The sequence below is a fragment of the Pectinophora gossypiella genome, chromosome 25 (genome assembly GCF_024362695.1).
Source record: "Pectinophora gossypiella chromosome 25, ilPecGoss1.1, whole genome shotgun sequence".
Lineage (NCBI taxonomy): Eukaryota > Metazoa > Arthropoda > Insecta > Lepidoptera > Gelechiidae > Pectinophora > Pectinophora gossypiella.
In genome coordinates this window covers 6,264,875-6,288,131 of record NC_065428.1, presented here as the reverse complement: position 1 = coordinate 6,288,131, position 23,257 = coordinate 6,264,875, and the positions used below count along the sequence as shown (strand labels likewise).

Here is a 23,257-nt window from a genome sequence, read left to right as displayed (position 1 = left end):
TTTTTGTTCTTTTGCTGTGACTTTGTTTTAGCATTAAGTACTTCTGCGCTTTGTTTTTGTTTTCTTTTATTTCGTATTGTGTTGTATTTTTATTGTTTTGAATGTCTCTTCGGTTTCTCTCAGCTTCATATTTCATTGACTAATTATTATATTATAATTATGAAGCTTGAAAAGTAGGCAAATATTTTTGTAACGATCCGCGATAAACTTAATTAAACGAGACTGTTAGTAAATTAAGGTTATTTTAAACCGCCATATCGAAAACGATTTAGTGAATCGTCGACTAACATTTAGTTTTGAATTAATTTACTTTATTCAAGGCCTAAGAGATTACTTGTCGGTGGCAAATACGCAAACCGCGTCATGCCAAAAAGAAAAAAAAAGAGATTACTCTTTGAAAAATCGAACGCGATTTTAAATTTGTAAATGTAAAGAAAGACAATTGCCTAAATTAAAATTAAAAAGTAATATTAGACCTTGAATATTAAGACTACCTAACTATGTCCTAGTTTTATTATTTACAAAAATATTAAAGTTGCCCCAATATTTAATTAATTATTAAAAAATAAATTACTTAAATTTTGTATTGTTTGAAACAGACGATGCTTATTTTATTTACCCTTTCAAAAATAGAACACATAAAACTTAATTTAATTATCATAAAACTTAATCCGAATCATAAAAAACAATGTTGCAGATATAAATAATTTAAGTTTGTAAAATCAATGGTATTTTCATAACTATTTTGTGTGTACTCTCGAAACAAAGTGTTCAATTGCAGTTGTGAACGAAAGCGTAAAGTAGATTCCGTAGTAACATTATGTTGTTAAGTATTACTAATTATATATTTCAATATCGAGGTAGCCTTTGGTAACAATAAAATGTTTTTTTCCTAAAAAAGTTCTTTTTTTACTTTTATTTAAGTATGTCCTTGTTAGGTTCCTATCTGCGTTTAATATGTTGCGGTAAATTTTTATACCAACTTGAAATAAATTCCTGAGTTTCACACTGCCACATATACCTAACCCCAAAAATAGTTTTTTGGGTTATTTATACATACACACATACATACATAAACTCATACCTATTTCCCACCGGGGTAAGCTGAGACTATAGAATTCCATTTGCTTCGATCCTGTCATACTTCTTTTGCTTCCTCCACATTCATCAATCGTTTCATAGATCGTACTAATCCTTTTCTAATGACATCTCCAATTAAATTGGGTTATCTATACGTTTTTTAAAATACCTGAAAATATTTTGAATATGTCTGAAAATAAATTTAAAGCTCATGTGAAGCTTACTTTATGTAAAAAAGTTTATTATATTAATGATTACCTAAATGAATTGTCATTTCTTCTCCTCGGCCATAACACCTTGCGAAATAACGTAGATTAAAAAATGTTACATTGACCTCCAACAAGTTTACATACATACTATATAGGTATGTCCCACTGCTGGGCACAGGCCTCCCCTCAATCAACCGGAGGGGGTTAATAATAATTACGTTAAATTGATTCTGATTTCTGACTTGGCCGAGGTTTTATATATACCCACTTACTCTTTGTACAGATTAGTAGGTATACAAAGAAAATAGGTACAAAAGGTGGGTTTATCTCTAAAAGTTTTACAAAAAACAAAATACCTTACGTCGCACCAAAGAGGCTCGCCGTGTAGGGTGGTGTCTGAAGCCTGGTGGTCGATGTAACGACGGTAGACACGCGAGCAGCCGATATCACCGCCTTGCACCAATACGGACATTACCTACAGTTACGTGGCTGACAGCTCGCTGAAAAAGAAATGCGTTTTTTTTGTCAATATTATTACTGGCGATCTACCAATAATACAAACGGTTCTCGTGCAAACAGAAATATTAAAAAAAAACAAAAGACAAAAGTCATCATCAAAAACAAAGTCAATAAAAAGCTATATAAAAGAGGTAAAATTCTATAAAAAGTTGTGTAATCTTGCACTACTATGTTGGTAACTAGACAAGGAATCTTACCGGGTAAGAACCCTCAGCGTTCCCTATTTGCCCGAACAAGTAGTTAATGCCATTTGCGGCAAATCTACAATCTTCTTCTTCTATCGTGTGGGTTGTGAGGTGGATTTCCAAACCCATCTACCCTGGTGTCAGGGTTACTATTGAGCCGCCAAAGGCCCCTGATATGGCTCATATAATGACTACTACTTAACTTACATCCGTAAGTAGTAACCGGGACCAACGGCTTGACGTGCCTTTCGAAGCACGGATCATCTTTCTTTCGGACAATCAGGCGACCAGCCTATAATGTCCTATAATCAAACTATCACAAAGTGATTTTCGTGATGTGTCTCCACCGGGATTTGAACCCAGGACCTCCGGATCGTGAGCCCAACGCTCAAACCACTGGACCACGGAGGCCGTTCGAAATTTACAATAAGCCACGTTAACGACGTTTGAGGTTTGACGTTTAGTAAAAAGTAACTAATTCTCTTCTTATCGTGTGGGTTGTGAGGTGGAATACCAACCTCATCAACCCTGGTGTCTGGGTTACTATTGAGCCGCTAAAGGCCCCTGACATGTCAGGCATGCTCATGTGACAACATACTTACATCAGTAAGTACTAACCGGGACCAACGGCTTAACGTGCCTTCGGAAATACGGATCATCTTACTGACTTGACTAATTGTAAACTAGCATATTACCGTCTTTCATACATCCGCAACACTAGAGGGGCCCAAAAGTGTATTACCGGCCTTTGAGATGGGAGTACACTCAAATAAAAGAAATAACTGAGTAAGAGCACTCTACTTGAGCGGTCTTATAGTGAATATAGTTTAGAGTTTAGTCAGGGCAAGTATGCCTATAGAGCCTATCCAGATGAGGCGTTTTACGCGCTTTGTCAAACTACAGAGTACTTAATATCGTAACGATACAGACGCACATCTCCAAGCATGCAGGAATCTATAAAGTAATCAAATTACTCTGTGGTATGAAAACGCGAGTAAATCGCGCCTTATGAACAAGGTCATAGAGTAGTAGGTAAGTAATTGGCCACAAAACAAAGACAGTAAACAAGTCAACCTAAAATATACACGTGACTCATTCTAAAAACAATCTAATCTCCATCAAAAATCTAATCATCATCAGCCCATTAACGTCTCCACTGCTGGGACACGGGCCTTCCCTATGGATGGATAGGGAGATCGGGCCTTAAACCATCACGCGGGCCCAGTGCGGATTGATGGTTATTAACGACTGCTAACGCAGCCGGGACCAACGGCTTAACGTGCCTTCCGAAACTCGGAGGAGCTCGAGATGAAAACTTTTTTTTTGTGGTCACCCATCCTATGCGAAAGTTGCTTAACTTCAACAATCGCAGATCGAGCGCGTTTACCGCTGCGCCACTAGCTCCTCCAATTTAAAGTCCATTAAAGGTGAAATTACCCTTAATACCCAAAACATAGCGAATAATAGTATCTAGGATAGGTATATTTTGCGCTTAAAACATGTATTTTCCTTACCTACGTAGGAATTCAAACTCATAAAGTGAAGAAATTAACCTGTGACACTACAAAGTACTTTCGTCATTTCATCAAGGTAGAAAAAAGAATCATCTCCCTAGCTTTATCCCGTTTTCCACTTACCTAACCTGAAGATTTGACGTTTTTTTTACAGAAGCGACTGCCTGTCTGACCATCCACCCCGCGAAGGGAAATCTAGCCCAATAGGTACAGGTTAGGTCACATACCTCCGAAAATGCATTTCTCGGGAATGTGGGTTATCTCACGATGTTTTCCTTCACCGCTGAGCACGTGATAATCATTTATGATCCAAACATGAATTCGAAAACAAATTCGACAATCATTGGTTTAGGTCTGTGCTGGATTCGAACCTGCGACCTTAAAGTGAAAGGCAAGCGTTCTACCAACTGGGCTACCACGGCTATGTAGATAAAAAGAATAAGATAAATATTGTTTATTTATTAAAAAAGAAGAACGCGCCACACACTGGCAAAACACATCTGTTAAAAAAATACCTAAAAATATAACTCTAGGTACTTGAGTACTTAAATGTCTTTGCCCCTAAGCTATGCTAGCTATGCTTCTAATTAATTCAATATTGCCCTTATTGCCTAACCCAGTGCGCAATACCAATAATACCTATTTGCAAAGTCGGTGGTGTAGTGGATTATGTAAATGTTATGATTAGTGGTGGCTTGCCACGGAGGTTTCGTTGCGTGATGGCGGTTGTATTGTTCCCTCCAAAACGTCTCAGCACGCGAGACACTACCTGTCGCGTAGTTCGAGAATTTGATTCTATTTTTGAAAAATCGCTGCAATGTCGAGTCAATGAAGCAGTTATAATATTCTTTTTATTCGCAGGACAGGTCCGATTTTGTCCAAGTATTTATGTGGCCCACTCGAAATGCTTCTGATTTTAAATAATATTAAAAAAAGTACACCCCTAAAAGAAAAAGAACATTAAAACCAGATCTATCCGTGCAAAATGAGAAGTTAGATTTAGGTTCTTTACTGATTTGATTACGATATAATTTCCATTCCGGTTTATTGAGTGGGTTTGTGCCCAGCAGTGGGACGTATACGTCCATAGGCTTGTTTATGTATGATTATACGTACGATATGATTAATTACATCAATTGGAAACAATTATAATTTTACCTACTTATCTACGTAGACCGGTATCATACATAAGTTTCAACCGGATATTTACAGAATGATAAAAAATCTAAGATATTTTGATGTATCTAATGATATTGACTTCCAGCTTCCGGTCCTCTGAGATTTACTCTAGTGTAAGAACTTTATAAATCATTTTGTAGTTTACGGCTAGGATCGCTATTGCAGTTCTTTAAAATAAGGTACTTACAAAAGGCGGCAAATCGTAACTGTCTCCTGGCCTATACCATCCCGAAGAAAACTTTTCCGTTAGAACGAAACAACGTCATTAGTTTTTCACGCAAGAGCAAGAGAGACAGAATACAGGAAGTTCCCAATGTTCTTTATTTGGAACGATCCATTCCTTTTCTGACGACGTTCCTCTCTTGCCGCGCGCTATGCGTTCCAAATCCGAATTATCGAATTTTGAAAAATAATTAATTTCTTTTTCTACATTATTAACATTCAAACTTTTTGAAAAAGATAAAATTTGAGACATTTGACGTTTTTAAATATTTGGCGCCATTTTAAGTTGTAAAGTTTTGTACATACGTTAATAAATAGATGGTGGGTGTTGAAATGGGCTCGACTAGTTACTTGAAGCCTAAATCTGGTGGGTACAGAGCTAAAAGTGGGTCTAGTGGTGGATCAGACAAGGAGATGAACGGGAAATTGCGGCGCCCGAAAATTAGGTGAGTTGAGAATGAAATATGAATACTACTCATATTTGAATAAACTTGACAAAATTGCCTTAGTTTAATTTCTGAATGGATCTAAATTAATGAACGGAGCGAATAAATCATTTCTGATGAAATAAGTCAATAAGTATGTAATCAATAACTTAGTAATTATTGTAATTTGCGTAATTTAATATTTTACCATTTTCCCCACGCGGTTACAATCTTCCATCTCCAAAACAGACTGTCCCTAGTTCGATTCCCGGGTCATGATTAGCCCATAACGTCCCCACTGCAGGGGCACGGGCCTTCCCTATGGATGGATAGGGAAATCGGGCCTTAAACCATCACGCGGGCCCAGTGCGGATTGATGGTTATTAACGACTGATAATGCAGCCGGGACCAACGGCTTAACGTGCCTTCCGAAGCACGAAGGAGCTCGAGATGAAAACTTTTTTTTTCTGTGGTCACCCATCCTATGACCGGCCTTTGCGAAAGTTGCTTAACTTCAACAATCGCAGACCGAGCGCGTTTACCGTTGCGCCACCGAGCTCCTCGATTCTCGGGTATGAGTATCAAATAGATCATCCTGTCTGATCATCATAATTCTGTTCAAGTTTTGCAAGTCATATTATCTGCAATGTAATTAAGATACAGGTAATGCTATTCCACTTGACCCAGTAAATTCTTGTAAGTCACGGTTTAATTATTATTTTTGTACTGACGCGCACGAATTTGACTCAAAATGGATACCGAAGTAATAGTAAGCAGTGAAGTTTTAAATTAGAAGTTTTAAATTGAACAGTACATGGAATTTGTTCTTAGAATTGCGATTTCATAATATTAATTCTTATCAACTGAAAAAAGAAATGTCATAATAAAAATATATGTATATGTATTATACGGATATTTTAAATATTATAAGTACCTAGTTTAGCAAAGACAAAAATCCTATTTTTTATAAATATATATTTAACACTTAAGTAACCCACAGGTGACATAAAATAAAATTGTTAAAAATAAACAGAAATAAAAAAAAAGAAAAACTTAAGTATTCCAATAACATTTTTCTTCTTATAACTACCCGTTGCTATGCAATTGTTTATCATGACAACGGTTGCTATGACAACAGTGTAATCAATACCTACCAAAACCCAAAAAAACCCATTGCAATCAAAATCCTAGCGCAATGCGCAACTGTCGCCCTTCTAATTTTAAAACATTTTCTTTTTAATATTTCTTTTTCTTAAAATGTAATCAAAACTTTTGTTTGACAAAAGAGATTTTATGTGATTGTTGTTTGTTTTCTTTTATAATTTTTAATTATGAGTTATCCATATTATTCATTTAGGCGGCCGACGAAGTTGAACGACTATGGGTTGAAGAGGATTCCAGATTATACGGAGTTGGCTTATAAAGAGGCTGTGTCCAAATTGAGATACTTTCTGTCCGGGAACTATGTACCGAGTGTAAGTACCTTTCAAATTAAGTACTTAAAATAAATCTGGGCTATTTATTTTACGATCCAATTGTTATTAATTGTAAGATGCTTACAACCAAAATTTAAAAAATAATAATTGAAAAATTTAAGTACCTATTTATAATTTTATTCACATGATTTTCCATATACTTATTACCTAATATAGGCATTAAAATATGAAAGTGAATGAGTATTAATTAACGGAACGACCAGTTCAGTACAGTTATTGATTATATTTCAATAAAATAACAATTTACAATCGTCTCAATGCGCGGTAAGAATTAGATCTGTCAAAGTACGTAAGCTAGTGTTGTAACATTTATGAGCATAGTGATGTATCAGTCGATCGATTCTTTTCTATCTAACACTAGATAAGTATATATTATTTTGTGTGTTTGTGTATAAACTTACCATTGTTGATGCACCATAATAAATAAATAAGTACTTACATAAAATAAATAAACATTACTTTTAGCCTAAGGCATTGATTGAGTGAAGCGCTGATTTTCTGTTAAGTAATCCTCACATAGATTAAATCACGAGAACATGCTCAACGAGATAAAATTTTATCACGGTCATTTTATCGATTCTGACGATATAATTATGTCGTTTTGGTCCATTGGTCCTTATGTGGACCTAAGTAAGTCATGTCGTTCTGTCAAAATACGAACAAAATCACGTGGTACGCATCATCATCATCAATTTACGAGCCATGCTCTTATCGGTGTAACATTCTCCATGCTACTTTTTTAGGGAAAAATAGGGCAGTAGTTACCCTCTTGCCTTCCGCCCCGCAGTACTCTGTTTCAGAGTAATCTATTCCAAAACCATACTAGGACTCCTGTCCTCCACCTCTGAATAGTACTGACAGTTACTGCTGCCCTCTGTCAGGTTCCAGCGTGGTACGCATGTTAGTGACAATAACAAACTTATCGATTTCAACAAAATTTATTGAGAGGATCGATAATCTTATCACGATGCGCATGGTAGCCCTGTTATAATATATTACACACCTCTGCCTATCCCTTTGGGAATACAGGCGTGATGCTGTTCTGTTGTGTTACCAGGTCCGCAGTTACGGAGGCTCCGCGTCAATCAAGAACTTAGACGAGTCAGACGGCGAGTTAGAGAAGAAGTACAACCTCGCCACATCGGCTCCGTACAACGCGTTGTTGGAGTACAAGCCACGCCCGCGGCTGACGGCCAAATACGCCACATTGTATGCCGATAGCCTCAACAATACGCATACGAAACAACATGTCAGTGGTGAGTTTTGGAAACTTCTTCTATCTAAGAGGGCCCGAGAAATGTGTTTTCGGAAGTCTGTGACCTAAATAGGCTGGTTAACCACGGGTTGGGAAATCAGGCAGTCGCTATTTTGTAAAAAACTGCACCTATCGAATCTTCAAGTTAGGTAAGCAGACCCTGTGAAAAAGTTTATTAGCCCACTACTACTTACTGATGATGCTGTTGCAAATAAACGAAAAAAAAAATGAAGGTGGATTTTACCAACCTCATCAACCCCAGTGTCTTATTGAGCTGCCAAAGGCCTCTGACATGACTCATGTAACGACTACGTACTTACACCAATAAGTAGTAACCGGAACCAACGGCTTAACGTGCCTTTCGTTCCAAAGCAGAAATTAAAAAAGTATAGTAATGATTTTTTTTTCTATTATAACGATTTTTCAATTCCTTTCCAAATAAACTGAAAAACCATTCGTCTCCCCAGCGCCTGCGCCAGCGGCGGCGAATGCTGACGTCACGGGCGGCACCAACCCTGACGTCATCAATTTCATCCAGAAACAGGAGGAATACATCGAACAGCTGGAGCGAGAGAGCCAGTACTGCAGGGTATTTTGAATTTCTTATAACTATAGGTATCTCAGACGACGCCTTGAGCCAAGGTTCTCGTTCAACTGGGTATCCTCAGGTCAGTTGTTTTAAATTTTGTACCGGGTGAGAGCGCTCAGCCCTCCCCATTTTTCCGGTCAAGTAGTTAATGCCATATACGGCCAGTCACGCCAAAAAAACAGACGCGAATGAACTTGTTAACAACTTTTTACCCACCACTTCGTCCTTATATATGAACATCGGTTGTCACGACAAATATCTACACTGAGTTGGTCCTTGAAATACTCTTAAGTCATCATTGCCCCTATAGTATATCCGGCTTTGAAAAGTACCTATCTTATATCTTATGTCCTAGGGTTTTGATTTATATATGAGCCAATTTTCTTACAAATAAGTCCCGAATCTGCCATAACAAGAATTTGCCTTTAACCGAAAAACGCAGCGACTTAGACGCGATAAAGGCAGAGATATAAAGTCACTTTCGCATTTCAATAAGAAATGAATAAAGTCGGTCGAGAGACAGTTCTTGCAGAATTAACAAAGCCTGAATTTCAGGATGAACTCAACAACCTGCTAGGCAAGGTGAAGGAAGTGATATCAGAGAACGAACATTTACACGAGGCTCAGAAGAACAAGCTGATTAATCGAATGTTCCACTCGTACGCCGGATCTGAGACCGACGAGCTGGACGACCTGGGCGATAGCACTGGATTGGATAGCGATAATAAGGTATGCAATAGTCACACTGCTGAAGCCATTACCACGGTTGCTGCGGTTGGTCATCCACCTCACAACAACCCATACGATAGGAGGAGCCTGGTGAATATCACCTCTCTAGCGTTATCTATATGATCCAGGTGGTGGAAAGAATCTAGCAGTGCGACCTTCTATCTCATTGGGAAAACCAGCCCAATAACAGGTTAGGTCACATACCTCCGAAAATCCATTTCTCAGGAATATGTGCCTCACGATGGTTTCCTTCACCGCGGAGCACGTGATAATCATTTATGATCCAAATATGAATTCGAAAACGAATTCGATAATCATTGGTTTAGCCCTGTACTGGATTCGAACCTGCGACCTCAAAGTGAGAGGCAAGTGTTCCACCAACTGGGCTACCACAGCTAATTGACAATTACCTAATAATGACACCTTATTTTTCGCGAACAGGTTACTCCATCAAAGGCCCGTAAGAGCAAGCCTCGTTCGACCCGGCTGGAGGGTCCAAACATAGTGTTTGAGTCCCGCATCGCCGAGCTGGAAGCACAGTTGACACAGGCCAAGATCGATCTGAAGAAGGTTCAGGTAACGGTCTTTAACCTCGTAACGCCGAGATTTCCAGACACAATAGTTAAACAATAGGGATTTGATTTTAAAAGGACATTCGGTCTTACTCACGGCTTTAAACAACATTTGGTACATAATCAAATTCAAATAGGTTTATTGAACAATAACAGAAAGCACAGAAAGCGTATGGACATATGGCACAGGACCGAACCCAGTGGAGGAAGATCACATACAATCACTAACCTCAGCAGTGAGGGGACGACAATAAAGAAAGAACAGAAAGCAATGTGGTTGATAGGAGCAACAAGTTACCGGAAGACACCTTGCTAATACCACATATCTTGAGATTTATTATGCTTTAAAAACGTAAACTTATTTTTCCTGAAACCTTTCCTTAACAGAGGCACTTTCTGAATTTGCAGTTTCAAAGAAATACCTATGTTTTCAGGAGGAAAATAATGAGAACAAACGCAAGCTGGCCTCTGGGCTGGTTGACTCAACCTGCCTTGACGGCTTCAAGCGGCAGATCGACAACTTGCAAAGGTTGGATAAAATTAATATTTTGTAAAATAATCAATCAAGCTTCAAGCTTTTAACACATTTCAGAAAAAAAATCTATGGGGTATTTTCCATCTCATCCCAAGTAAAGGATAAAGAAAATGTTTATGCGATTACAAGCTTATTTTCACTTAGTTAACTGATCACGATCTATGTCGATGTATGGAGTAACAACGCACCCTCGGTGCGTGTGTCGAACTCGCATTTAACCAGCTTTTTTACCCTCAGAGACAAGTCATCCCTGGAGGCGCAGATCTCCAAGCTGAAGTTGAGCTTGGAGTCCCGGGACGGCGAGTACCGCCGAGGGTCTGACGCTGTAGAGCAGCAGCTTAGAGACGAGCGCAACAACTTGGAAGCGGAGTTGCGCAGACTTAAGGTAACTATAGGCACTAGTATTTAATTTAATTCTTGCGCTTGGCCAAGTAGTTCATGCTCCGGCCAAGTTTTTAATGCTCCGACTAAATAGTTAATCCTCCGGCCAAATACTTAATGCCATTTGCGGCAATAATAAGTCACGTCAAAAACACGCTCTGGCATGTTAGGATAACAGGACAGAAAGATAGAGTACACACTAGTGTGAAAGAGACAAAGCAAAATAATGTATTATTCTGACAGCTGCACTACGCTGCTTGAGTTACATATGAGCAATGAGGTGTAAATTCATTAGGACGACCTCACCAAAGAGCGGTCGAAGGTGCGCGAGCTGGCGGGCGAGGGCGCTCGGCGCGCTATACAGGAGCGCAGCGCGGCCGAGCAGCGATACAACGCGCACTTCGACGAGCTACAACACGATCTCGCGGCGCAGTACGACAACGTCGCTAAACTACAGGTACATCGTACTTCTTTACTCCATAATGACAGAAACGAGAAACAAAGCAAGAAACACGCTTGGTAATGACGTCATCATGGAACAAGGTCGGCGAGGGTGCTAGGTGTGCTATACAGCTGCGATGAGCTACAACACTATCTCGCCCCGCAGTACGACAACGTCACTAAACTCCAGGCATACTTATCAATTACACATATAGACAGACTTAGTGAGAAACTTTTATAGCAAGTACGCTGTAAAATTGAAAATCTGACGCTGAAAAGAAACCCAAGAAAAAGTTAATAAACTATACTTATCTTTACGTAAGTAGCTTTATATGCCTTTTCAGAAAAAAAATATTTTGTCTTCTGTAAATGTTAGGTTTATTGAGAGCACAGAAAACTATTTTTAGGCAAACATGTTTCATTGTAACTATATCCCAGATAAACGTGATAGATCACCAAGACGAACTTGAAAATTGTTTATTCTTTGCTATAGTTGGATCTAGAGCGCCAACGTCGAGAGGAGAACGACCTCAAACGCGAGCTGTCCATGAAGACTGCTGCCATCGAAGAACTCAAGATGGAGTTGAAGAACAAGACAGGTATGATTCCTTATAAACGCCGATTCTAGCAGACATAAAATTTTAACAGTTTGACAGTTCTCAAAATGATACCTTTCAGGGGGTTAGAAAGGCCACATCGAAGCAATTCATCTAAAAAAGCAATATTAAAATATGACATTTCCGCGTAATTATACCTGATAGCAATATTGCTTTTTTTTAGATGAATTGCTTTGATGTGTTTTTTTAACCCCTTTCACTTACGAAGTTATGTGCAAGAAAGAAACAGTGTAAGTTTTAGTTTTAAAATTAAACTGAGTCTGCTAGCATCTGCGCCTGGCTTTTATAAAAACTGAATCATGGAATAAGTATTTTCAGTTTTCCCAACAATTCCTAGTGACATTTTATAAAGCAACTGCGACACTGGAGGCAATAGAAAATCTAGAACAGTTTCAGCGCACGCTGTTAGGTGAGCTAAACAACTCAATGAAGAATGTTACCTAATTTTGATTATTAGTACTCCATATTCTCTGTCAAAAATAAAAAAATACGTCGATACGTCAATTAGTTTCCGATTTATAAGTAAAACAAGTTGTAATCATCAGACATGGCTGTATGGGCATAGTTCCCTTTGCCTTACCCTTCGGGGAAAACCAAAACAAAAAAAAATCGTTCGACGTAGGCCGCCGCGCCGCGCCGCCGGCCGGTTACCGTGTGACGTCATCGTACAACACGCTCAGTCTGACTGGCTCGCTCAGTCCGCTCATAGTCGCGCGCCCGTATCGTTGAAATTTTACCTAAATACTTACTTTAAAAATGTCCAATCCAAATACTAGGAAATCATGTGTTGTGCCTTTATGTAATAATACAACTACAAATTCGCCGAAGAAGTTGTTTTTTATAGTGCCAAAAGACCTTAAAATGCGAAAAATATGGATTAAAGCTATGCAGAGGTTAGATCCATTTGGAGATAAAAGCTCAGTTTATTGTTGTGAAGATCATTTTGACGTAAGTAGAGTATGCATATTTTATATACCTAGGTAAGTTATAATAAGTAATATTTTCATCTTACAATGAAACCGGATTAATTGCGTTTTTAATTGTTTATTGATTTTACAATAAACACATTGGTGCCGATTCCTGCAGGCAAACCTAAATTTCAAAAACTGGATTTGTATTCTGGCGGCACCAACGCCTAATCTTAAATTTAGGATGACGTTTCTAAACTATTCAATTTAGGTTTAGGCGACAAAAAGCTAGGTAGGTATTCTAGTAAACATTAATTTGACGTTAAACTCTTAATTCTAAATAAATTTTATACGGTTTTCTATACTTGCCGGATAAAATTAAACTTCTTAAAAATGTACCTAAATGAATCAGTTTTTCGGCACTTTTTGGGCGCTTTTTGTGAATTCCGGCCACTGATTTCACCTATAGATCGTGCGGAAGACCTTGCCGCTCTTTAAATAGCTTAAATACCTAGCGATAAATAATCTTCTAAATATACGAATAGAAGGATCAACGAGAAATATTTGTTTTACGTCGTTCACCGCCCAAGACCAGTAAAAGAAAGAAGACGGCGAGGAGGCCCCATCGAAACAAAATACTCTTAACCGGTACGATGATGTCTCTGGCATGAGTATCATCTTCAAAGTTAATCCAAGCATTTATCTAAGAGGACAATCTAATTATCTCAATCTTAAACACTACTTTCAACTCGACCGTGTGGTGGATGCTTGAAACAATGCAGTGCCAGTGATATTAACGATTAATGTGTAACATCAACACATACCTAGCTCTGTGTGTGTCAAAACTGTAATGACTCCTACCAGGCGTGCCAGGCTTTCCGGTCGTCTAAAATAAAATAATATTTAGAACTTTTAATAGAAAGCCTACGAGGTCTATGGTATACTATCGATACTATCGATAATATTGTTGCTTAGAACATCAATAGTATCGACACTATCGATAGTTTGTTATTTTCCATCGATAATATTGTTGCTTAGAACATCAATAGTATTGTCACATTCTAAGTCATCGATAGTATCGATACTATCGATATTATCGATTATACTATCGATAGTCCTGCTATCGATATTATCGATTATACTATCGATAGTCCTGCTATCGATAGACTATCGATTATTAATCGATCGGCAACACTATTGTGTATTTCACATGAACACATTACGTGTACATTGGCGGGAAAAAATGTAAAATCAATAAGTACGTAATTAATCCGGTTAAAATAGTTTAATTATAAAATACAGTGATCGTGAATACCTAAGACATTGCTATTATAATCTTTTGTAGTTTACATTTATTTAATACTTATAAACATAAAATCTGATCAGAGGTGCAAAACCTTTTGTGTCAGAACTTTCCGTTATGCTTTTACATAGTATTACATATCATAATATCTTGAGAACAATGCAGCTATTTGGCGTTATCCTTTGTTTTCTATACAAGTTTTAATCTATACTAGACTGCCTACTGCTCTGCTCGCGTCGGCTAAGTGTAGATGGCTAATAAGATTTTTTCTTGTTTTAGATTGAAAATGATATGGAGAACTATATTAAATATAAGTTGGTCGGGGGAAGACTTAAACTAAAACAGGGTATAGTTCCACATAAATTCAAATGTCAACAGGAAAAGGAAGATAAACCTCAGAGATCTGTAGTGCAAAAACGTAATAGTATAGAATATTTTAAGGAACTATTAAATAAAGGCGAAAATTCGACGTTAGAACAACCTGAAGAGGAGATATTTGTTGTTATCAATGAAGACCAGATAGCAATGGAAGATCCATTAAGTTTTGGAAATAATGATCAGTGTTTAGAAATATCAAAAAAAGTGAGGGAGTGCAAGTAAATCTGAAAGCTAAAGGTGTCCATAAATCAACCATGACTATTAACAAATGTTTTAAAAAAACGAGGATATTTTCACCAGGTGCAGTATCTTTGGGTAGTATGAACGACACATCTTCAAGCGTCTCTTCACATGAAATGTTTAACCTTGATCAAGAATCAAAGAACCCTAATAAAGATTCAGATTCGGAACCAGAATGCCAAACACTTTTTTTAGAAACTATAATTATAACCTGTAATGATAGTTGTAAGATTGAATAAATAAATAAATAAATAAATAAATAAATAAATATGCAAAAGGCTGCTCTTTTAATCCATATCTAGAGAACCACAACTGTTGTTAGGTTTACCTAAAGATTGCTATTCTTGTATTAATATGTTATCTGAAACAACAAAGTGTACTTTACAAAACAATACGCTTATATCAAACTAATACTATTCTGGCCTTGGATTTTGGTTTGTCGACTAGTTCTGTAACTAAAATCATAAGGGTTACTGTTTCGGCTACAGCATCTGTACTTAAATCACTTGTATACTTTCCACCTTTATCCGATGTCCAGATGAATCTACCTATTCCATTTAGAAAAAAATACAATCAAGTTCAAAGTATTATCGACTGTTTTGAGATACAAATTGAAAAGCTTGTTGACGCCGTAAAACAAGCTCTTACGTGGTCGAATGACAAAAACTAACACAATAAAATATTTAATATCAATAAATACTCAACGGGTTAATAAATTTTATTTCCCCACGGTATGGCGGCAGAGCAACAGATTCATGAATTTTTGAAGATTGTGGTATTTTGCAAACTTTACCTGAAGGATCAGCAGTATTAGCAGACAGAAGTTTTAAAAATATTGCTCATTTGCTACAACAAAATGGACATACTCTGATCAGACTTCCTAGCGTGAGCACTAAGTAAAACCGTCAAAAAATAAGTTTTGGAGACAAAATTAAATTGCAGCGTTACGGATACATGTAGAAAGAGCTATCGGCAGACTTAGATTCTTTGAGTTCATGTTGCCACACGCTTGTGTAGATCTAAAGCAAGTCGATCGGCTAGATTCAGTAGTGATTTCTGCATGTGCAATGGTTAATCTTCAAAGCAGTCTGTTTCATTTAAAGTAACTTCGTAGTGTTTTAAGCAAAATTAATTTAAGTTTATTTATTGTATTAAAAATATAAGATTTTAAAATTATGTATTATTTTAAAATCTTTTGTAAAAAATATTTTCTTTCCAAAACTTTACACATTTTTCAAAAAAATCATCACAATATTTTTTATTATAAACTACATTTTTCAAAATCAACGTGTGCAATACAAAATAGGGCTTTTCTTTTTCCAGTCATTTCCATTTGTGTTTGTATCTGAGCATAATATTTTTTGCCTAGTTTACCTTTACTATAATACGTAATAAAAGTTTTTGCCTTGATTGGACACTTTACTTCTATAACGCAGTCATCAGTAAGCCCGTCAGGCGAGGCACCAACCATAGGCCACTCATTCTTTAAAAAAATAGCGGGACTCGATATTTTTCGAAACTTTGAGTGCCTATAAAATCAAAACTACTAAGTATTTTTGACTACAACAAAAACTAGTGTATTTGTATACGTACAGACTTTACTGAGACAACATTTGAAGCGATTTGGCATACCTAGTAACATTCTTCATTGAGCAGTTTAAAAGTGATTTTTGAATTTATGTTTTCTTGCAGCATCTTTGCAAGCAGACCTTGCTCAGGCTCACGCTGAAAAGGCATCTCTGGAAGAGGAGTTAGCTAGCGCTCGCCTGGCCATCGAGCGTCATCAGAGACAAGCCAAGCATGAGACCAACCGTCTCAATTCTGAGGTAGGTACCTAATCTAATCATATCCTTTTACTCAAAGGCGTGTCATTTACAAGTGTCTGGCAAGTTTACTCAGAACTAATTTTCTGGAATCTAGAAAGGCAATATTGCTATTTGTTGACATTGTGCGCTTACTTTTATACGTGCAAATGTCAATTTGCATTACTGTTTGTTTTAGATGAACTGCTTCCACGTGGCCTTTTAGATCCCCTGGTTACAGATAATCACTTTAACACGTTCCCTGTGCATGACCCACATGTGGGGCATTTTGAGGTATAAATGATACGTGGGTGCCTCACATATGGGTCACACCCCCTTGTAAAGTTATAGGGTTGTAAAATCTTGCACGTGTGAGTTTAAGTATTGAAAATAGCTTACACGTATGAGCTATGAAATTGTGAAACAGAGTATATTATTACCGGAGGACATTTTGGGCAATGTTGCCAGATAATCAACGTCAAAAAAAACATTTAAATGGACTGTATTTTTTATTTATTATTGTTTTTTTATTATTTATTTCAAGGATGCATCACTGAATGAATAAAATGAAACGAAAACAAACTATAGAACTAGCCTTTTGAAAAAAAAAATACATATAAAACCAATAAACTAAAAATTATGGGATGCATTGTAGCAACTAAGACAAAACGCTTTTTTGCAAGTTTCACATTGAGTGTCAGTTTTCTTCGCCTTTTTACGAGCATCAGAAGGTGTCAAGCCTTGTTCATTCAAGATTTTGTAGCAGCCAGTACAACGTTTTCGAAATATTTTGTTATCGTATCGCCGTGGAATTTTCGTCAATCTATGTTGGGAACGAATTGAACTGCTTGAATTGCTAGATCTAATTGATTGTCCAGCTCCAGAATCATCTTCTTGAATGCCCAAGAGATGCTTGATAATTTTCTCATGACCATTCAAAAGTGAAAATTTAGTACCAGGATTCAGTTCCTTGTAGATCAAAATTGAGTTTACAACAGCAACTGACATCAGATCCGCTGCGATTTTCTTATACCAAAAGCAAGTTTTTCGGACGGGTGTCGCCTAGAATCGTGTAGGTGTATTGAAAATTGAATCTACCCTCATAAAAAAAACTTCATACGTGCTTGCACCACAAGTATGGCACATCATATGGAACTCATACGTGCATGTAACCATATGTGAGGCACGAAACGAAAAGCTCGTGCGTGTATGCACCACATGTGGGGCACTCGGAAAATCGGAAAATACTGAAAAGGGGCTTCCCCGATAATGATTTTCTTGCCATATTCCGTCCATATCTACAACATCCTACGATATTATAAAAAAAAAAAATTGCACGTACGGGCTCATTGTCTGATTTTGGCTTGCACAGGGAACGTGTTAATCAACGGTTTCGACATGCCTTCAAAGGCAAGCATCATTTCCAGAAAAATAATCAAGAGACCGTCAATGAATTGAATGTTACTTTCAGATCCAGTCTCTCCGCCAACGTCTGGATCGAGCTGATGCAGACCTGGTACATTCACGTCGCGAGAATTTGCGTCTTACTGAGCAGATTTCTACTTTGGAGAAAGAGGTATGACCTTTTAAAAAAATCACACAAGTTACTAAAACCAATTTTATCTTTCAAACTTATTATCTCGGGAATCAAAAGAAACACATTGTAGTAGAGGAATTGAATCAGTCGAACTATTAGTTCAGTTATCGCAGAACTCAGGCTTTGGTCATGATGACATGAAAGGGAATGGATAATAGATAGGTATTTATTGTTTATTACTAAATTTCGATACAAATTCCACAGCTTAACATGAAGAACCTAACACCAAATTCTCCAGAGAAGAAGAAAGACAAAGAGTTGTCAACTATGTTTGAGTCGATGGAGAATAAACATGGTAAGTAACTGACACCCCAGCTGAAACAAACATGATTTAGCACCATCACGACGTCCGAATCAACAACAATATTGGACTTTGTTGTATTAGCTCTGGGTTTATTATATTCATCTAATGGGTAAACTATTGATGTTTTGAAAGGAATAAAACTGAGTTTAGTTTCTTTACAATTCATCACTCGTTTAACTTCAAAACATTTATATTTTACCCTTTCATCTTTTGCGCTTGCATGTCCATCGACAATATTATGAAAGGGCTTTTTATATGGAAATTTCAATAGTTTATTCATCAGATTGTTTAATTTTACAATCGTAATTTATGTCTGTTTTATAATCTACCCCAAATATACCAAGTTCTACAAGACATATTTGTAAATATTCTTGTTTGGAAGAAAATTTCCAAGGGTTAAAGGAAGAAAATTTGGTTCCACAGCTAAAACGGTGGCTGAGTTGGAGTCCATGATACAATCACAAAACAGTCTGATGGAGAAACTCACCGGAGAATGTCGTTTGCTCACAGACAAGCTCGACGACGCAAATCGTAGGCACAAGTACGAAATATTTTCAAATTTAAATGCATGACTATTATTTCCATTTTTATTTAACTATTCTAAAACATTTTAATGCACTTCAAAATTTAAATATTTCTGAATGAATGAGTTGTTGTTATCATTACCCATTTGCAATTAAAAAATAACAAGCTAACGTCGTGCTGTGTTTTCATTGGTGGCAGGCAGAGCGCAGAGTCGCGGCCGCTCAGACGAACCAATCAGAACACAGCGCGACCGTTCAAGATCCCGAGACCGGCCAATACCGAGCCGCCGTACCAAGCGCCGCTCCGAAAAAGAGTCCGATTCGTCGAATAATTACCCACCAATTGTAGTTGGCCCGGTAACGACCAATCAGGATCTCGACGTTAAAGGAGAAAAGGTATTTAATTTGCCACTGATGATTCAACAGCCCTTTTTACGAGAGAAAAAGGAGCCAATCAAAGTTGATATAAGCGTGAAGTTGATACCGAAACCAAGGAAGAAAGAGAAGAAGAAACGCGAGGCCAGGGTCGAAGAGATAGTCATACATTCCGATGAGAATAAAGGTGTCAAGAATACTTTGAGTATGGAAGTTACTAAGGATAATGTTCAGCTTTTGAAAACGTCAATAGAGCCAATTGAAGCAGAGGAAGCCAATAGTACAGAAACCGAAGCGAAAGAAGACAGTATAGAAGGACCAAACGTCGCCTTGACAGATATACCACCATCTACAACTGAAGTAAAATGTGAACCAATACTAGAGCAAGAAAAAGAAATCGTACAAGAAGCTTCAACTGTACAAGATGTTGCTGCGGTTGAATCCGCACCTTTAGAAACTAACACAATGGAAACATCTGAACCAGTAATTGAAGCAAAAGAAGAACAGATAGAAGTAGCACAAGAAAACACAGAGCAGACAGAAGCGACTGAGTCTGATGTAAAAGAAGAAACAGAGACACAAAATGTAGAACAACCGGAAGATATAGAAAACACTTAGAAAATGTAGAAATTGCACGTTGTGATAATTGATGAGTGAAAACAATGGTGATGTCAAACAATAAACCGGGCGATATGCCGATACCAAAATAATTGACAGAATGAAGGCGGTAAAAATGTATGAATAATCATATTTTTATTTTGGCGAATCCATGTTTGTATTGTCTTACCATTGTCCAGTGTTAAGAAGAATCGTAATTACTATTTAAGACAAAAAGCGAAAGGTCTACTTATAATAAATAAATGTTACTATAGATAGAGTAGGATCACTATTGTTACTGTTTAATATACATTGTGATGTATTTACTTCATTATTATGATGTAATTAATGTGTAATACTATCTAAATTATTTTAGTCGGCTTGTTATGTTTCATGTTTATTCAATTGCTATCAATATACCATGTTTCTCTATTAATATTATTCTGGGTTAATTGTTATTCTAGTTACTTACATGTTATTTTTTGTACAATATGTTCCTAAAAGTACAAATGTAGCTTCATATGGGTAATGATAACATATGTGTGCAATAAACGTATATAATCTTGAATGTACTAGTTGAAACGCAATTATTTTACTTCTCAATCATCCTAAAGCAGATTTACACTCACATAAAGAATTTTAAATCTGACGGTCTTACCAAAGACATTGAATAAAGACTTTATCCAGATTTCACATTATAATCTAATCTCCATTTGCAGAGCGGACCGCACTCAGTTGCTTTGCAGAAATGTTGAACTTATGAAAAAGCTTAGAAACCTTTGGTCTTCTCACAAGAAGTATTGCACTACCATCACCCCATTGCGAAGTTATACCCCATTAAGCGGTTACCCTAACAGCCGATCATCGTACGACATAGACCGCACTTACTATACTTCAACGCCTTACACATATAGAAATAGATTTAGAAGAGATGAGTACAAAGCTTCTAGAGACGACATAGATGATTTGAGTAGAGACATCAGCGATCTGTCGATTGAAAGAATCGGCGATTCAGATGATGACCCGGCGAAGGTAAGAATTCATGAAATGCATAGAAGCATAGTCAGTTTTGGTGCTTTTAAGCGTAGATGCATCAATCGTGTTGTTTTGTATTGTGAAATTAGTAGCTACATTAGTTATTTACACAGGTAATAGTAAAAAACAAGTACCATTTGGCAACGTATTTTAAATAAGTTAATGTTTAATGTAAATATCTTAACATTAGTTTAACCCCAAGTCCCCAACCTACAGATTTCTGTTTGAATGACATTCATTTTATAAATCTTCTGTACTACGAAGTTTAATCCCGGTACTTAATTAATATCCGATGATCACTTTTTTGTGGTACTGCAATCTTTCAATTTGTGACTTTTTGACTAGAACCTATCATTTATATTAAAATCATGAGGACTTACTTATAAATACATAAACATCTCATACGTGGTTATCTACCTCTAGATACCATACGTTATGGTGACTTTTGTTTTTGATGATAACAATTTTGACAATGATTCTACTGGTTGCATTTGCTGTAGTAAAATCATCACTGAGGTGTGACCATCATAAAAATAATGTAGTTTGCACGCAATGTGTGAGTGTTACCACGTTTGTGTGTGCTACAGGGAAGAATTGGGCACTCTGCAGCGTCAAGTAGAGACTCTCAGTCGGACCCTGCAGACACCAGAGAAGGCACCTAGCACTTATCAAGGTAAGAAGTTTGGGTTTGTTGCTGTTGGAGTGGAGTGTGTGTTTTCTTTCAGTAAGCTTAACTTATTCGAAGTTTTTCTCAAAAATGTTTTTGTTCTTTATTTAAGGGAGACACTTTGCTGAAAGTATTTATAAAAAAATACCTCTAAAAATGATTATTTAAAAAAACTACTATTAAAGTTATGAATACAGCTAAACATAGCTGACATGACTTGAACATAGCTGACGAAGAGTGGGTGTATACTCCTCTGCGTACCCCTTCGGGGATACAGGCGCGGCGTGATCTCATGTTATGTTAAATGATTTCCTTTTTCGTCAAATTACTTGGCTGGCACACGAGACACAATTCAAAGAGTAGATAACATTATTATTATACATAGATGACAGCAGATTTTTTTTAAATGATAATATTATCTATGGCATAAAATATGCGTTTTTCAGCACAACCCACGCACGCGCCCGCAACCAGTCGAAATATCCCACAATCTCCCGGACCCAGACAAAACCATCCCCGAGTTGAGTCCGCCAGAGACGCCCACGCTGACCGCGCGCTCCCTGACTTCCGACAAGACCGAGATCGTCCAGCAGGACTAACCAGACAGGATTCCAAAGCAGAAATTACACCAGCAGCAAACGAAAACACATACAAATCCACCAAACCACTAGAAGACGAAAAAAACAACGTAGAATACAAAGACACTGACGAAACAGAACAGAGTAATCAACCATACGAACAAAGCTACAATGATAATGAATACGGAAATTATGATCCTAACTTAAAAACGAACGATGTTGATAATACGCAATACGTTCATACCGACTCCAATGCTGTTGAATATTCACAAGAAACTGTTCCTGATAATGCACAGTATGAACACACTCAAGCGGCTGGTGAGGTTCCATACGATCCAAGTCAGGTCGATACTCAGGAATATCAAACCCAAGGATACGATCAACAACAGTATGAGCAACAAGGTTACGCTGAAGGGCAGTATGAGAATTACGAGCAATATCCTCAGCAGTACACAGATCCTAATGCTCAATATGAGGGACAGTATGAACAATACGGTACAGATGGAACATACCAAGGAGATCCGAACTATGATCCTGCGCAATACAATCAGGATTACACAGCAGAATATCAAGGACCACAGGCAGTAGAGGGTGACAGTGAAAGCAAAAGAAGCAATACGCCTAATGAAAAGCTGACGACCCAAAGTTAGCGGCATTAATATTAAGTTCGGTTTTCTTTTTCGTGCAATAATCTGTTAAGTTTCGTGCTTTATTTTAGTTTTATAGTATTTGTGCTAGTTTAAGTCAGTTGCTTGATTTTTAACTCTTAGTTCTTGTAAGAGTCTTGTATGAATAGTGTTTACAAGTTTCCGAAGAATTCAATGAATTCTGTAACTGATAATTTTCTTTAGATTTAAATCGCTTTTGACGTTAGGATACAAAAAATGTGTCATAATTAGAAAGATCCTAATTAATATAATACGCAAATAAAATGAGTCACAAATTAAAAATTATAATATTTTTGCTCAACAAATAAAAATTTAGAGAATTATTTTCGAGTT

The 23,257-nt window shown here is 37.1% G+C and overlaps 1 protein-coding gene across 8 annotated transcripts; it reads left to right on the top strand.

Annotated features, from left to right (window-relative positions):
• The first annotated feature begins 5,106 nt into the window (after positions 1-5,106).
• On the top strand, positions 5,107-23,188 carry LOC126378057 (serologically defined colon cancer antigen 8 homolog). Of its 8 annotated transcripts, XM_050026172.1 has the most exons (17): positions 5,109-5,354; positions 6,691-6,808; positions 7,887-8,085; positions 8,552-8,673; positions 9,229-9,402; positions 9,844-9,978; positions 10,409-10,503; positions 10,747-10,894; positions 11,186-11,347; positions 11,825-11,930; positions 16,470-16,603; positions 18,051-18,155; positions 18,381-18,471; positions 18,904-19,021; positions 20,696-21,008; positions 21,599-21,684; positions 22,125-22,259. In XM_050026172.1, the coding sequence occupies exons 1-16, from the start codon at positions 5,227-5,229 to the stop codon at positions 21,671-21,673; spliced, it is 2,223 nt and encodes a 740-aa protein (XP_049882129.1). In that variant the 5' UTR covers positions 5,109-5,226; the 3' UTR covers positions 21,674-21,684; positions 22,125-22,259. The 8 variants fall into 8 exon arrangements, 7 of the variants coding, with proteins under 7 accessions (XP_049882130.1, XP_049882131.1, XP_049882125.1 ...); XM_050026171.1 differs by lacking the exon at positions 21,599-21,684 and having other exon boundaries at positions 5,110-5,354; positions 22,125-22,416; XM_050026167.1 differs by lacking the exon at positions 20,696-21,008 and having other exon boundaries at positions 5,123-5,354; positions 22,125-23,188.
• The last annotated feature ends 69 nt before the right edge of the window (positions 23,189-23,257 follow it).

Bases quoted from the DNA above. Each gene is read 5' to 3' on its own strand.
- LOC126378057 (XM_050026167.1), top strand. From the start codon at position 5,227: ATGGTGGGTGTTGAAATGGGCTCGACTAGTTACTTGAAGCCTAAATCT. The intron at 11,931-16,469 runs GTATGATTCCTT...GTTTTCTTGCAG, and splicing joins GGAGTTGAAGAACAAGACAG to CATCTTTGCAAGCAGACCTT. The intron at 16,604-18,050 runs GTAGGTACCTAA...TGTTACTTTCAG, and splicing joins CCAACCGTCTCAATTCTGAG to ATCCAGTCTCTCCGCCAACG.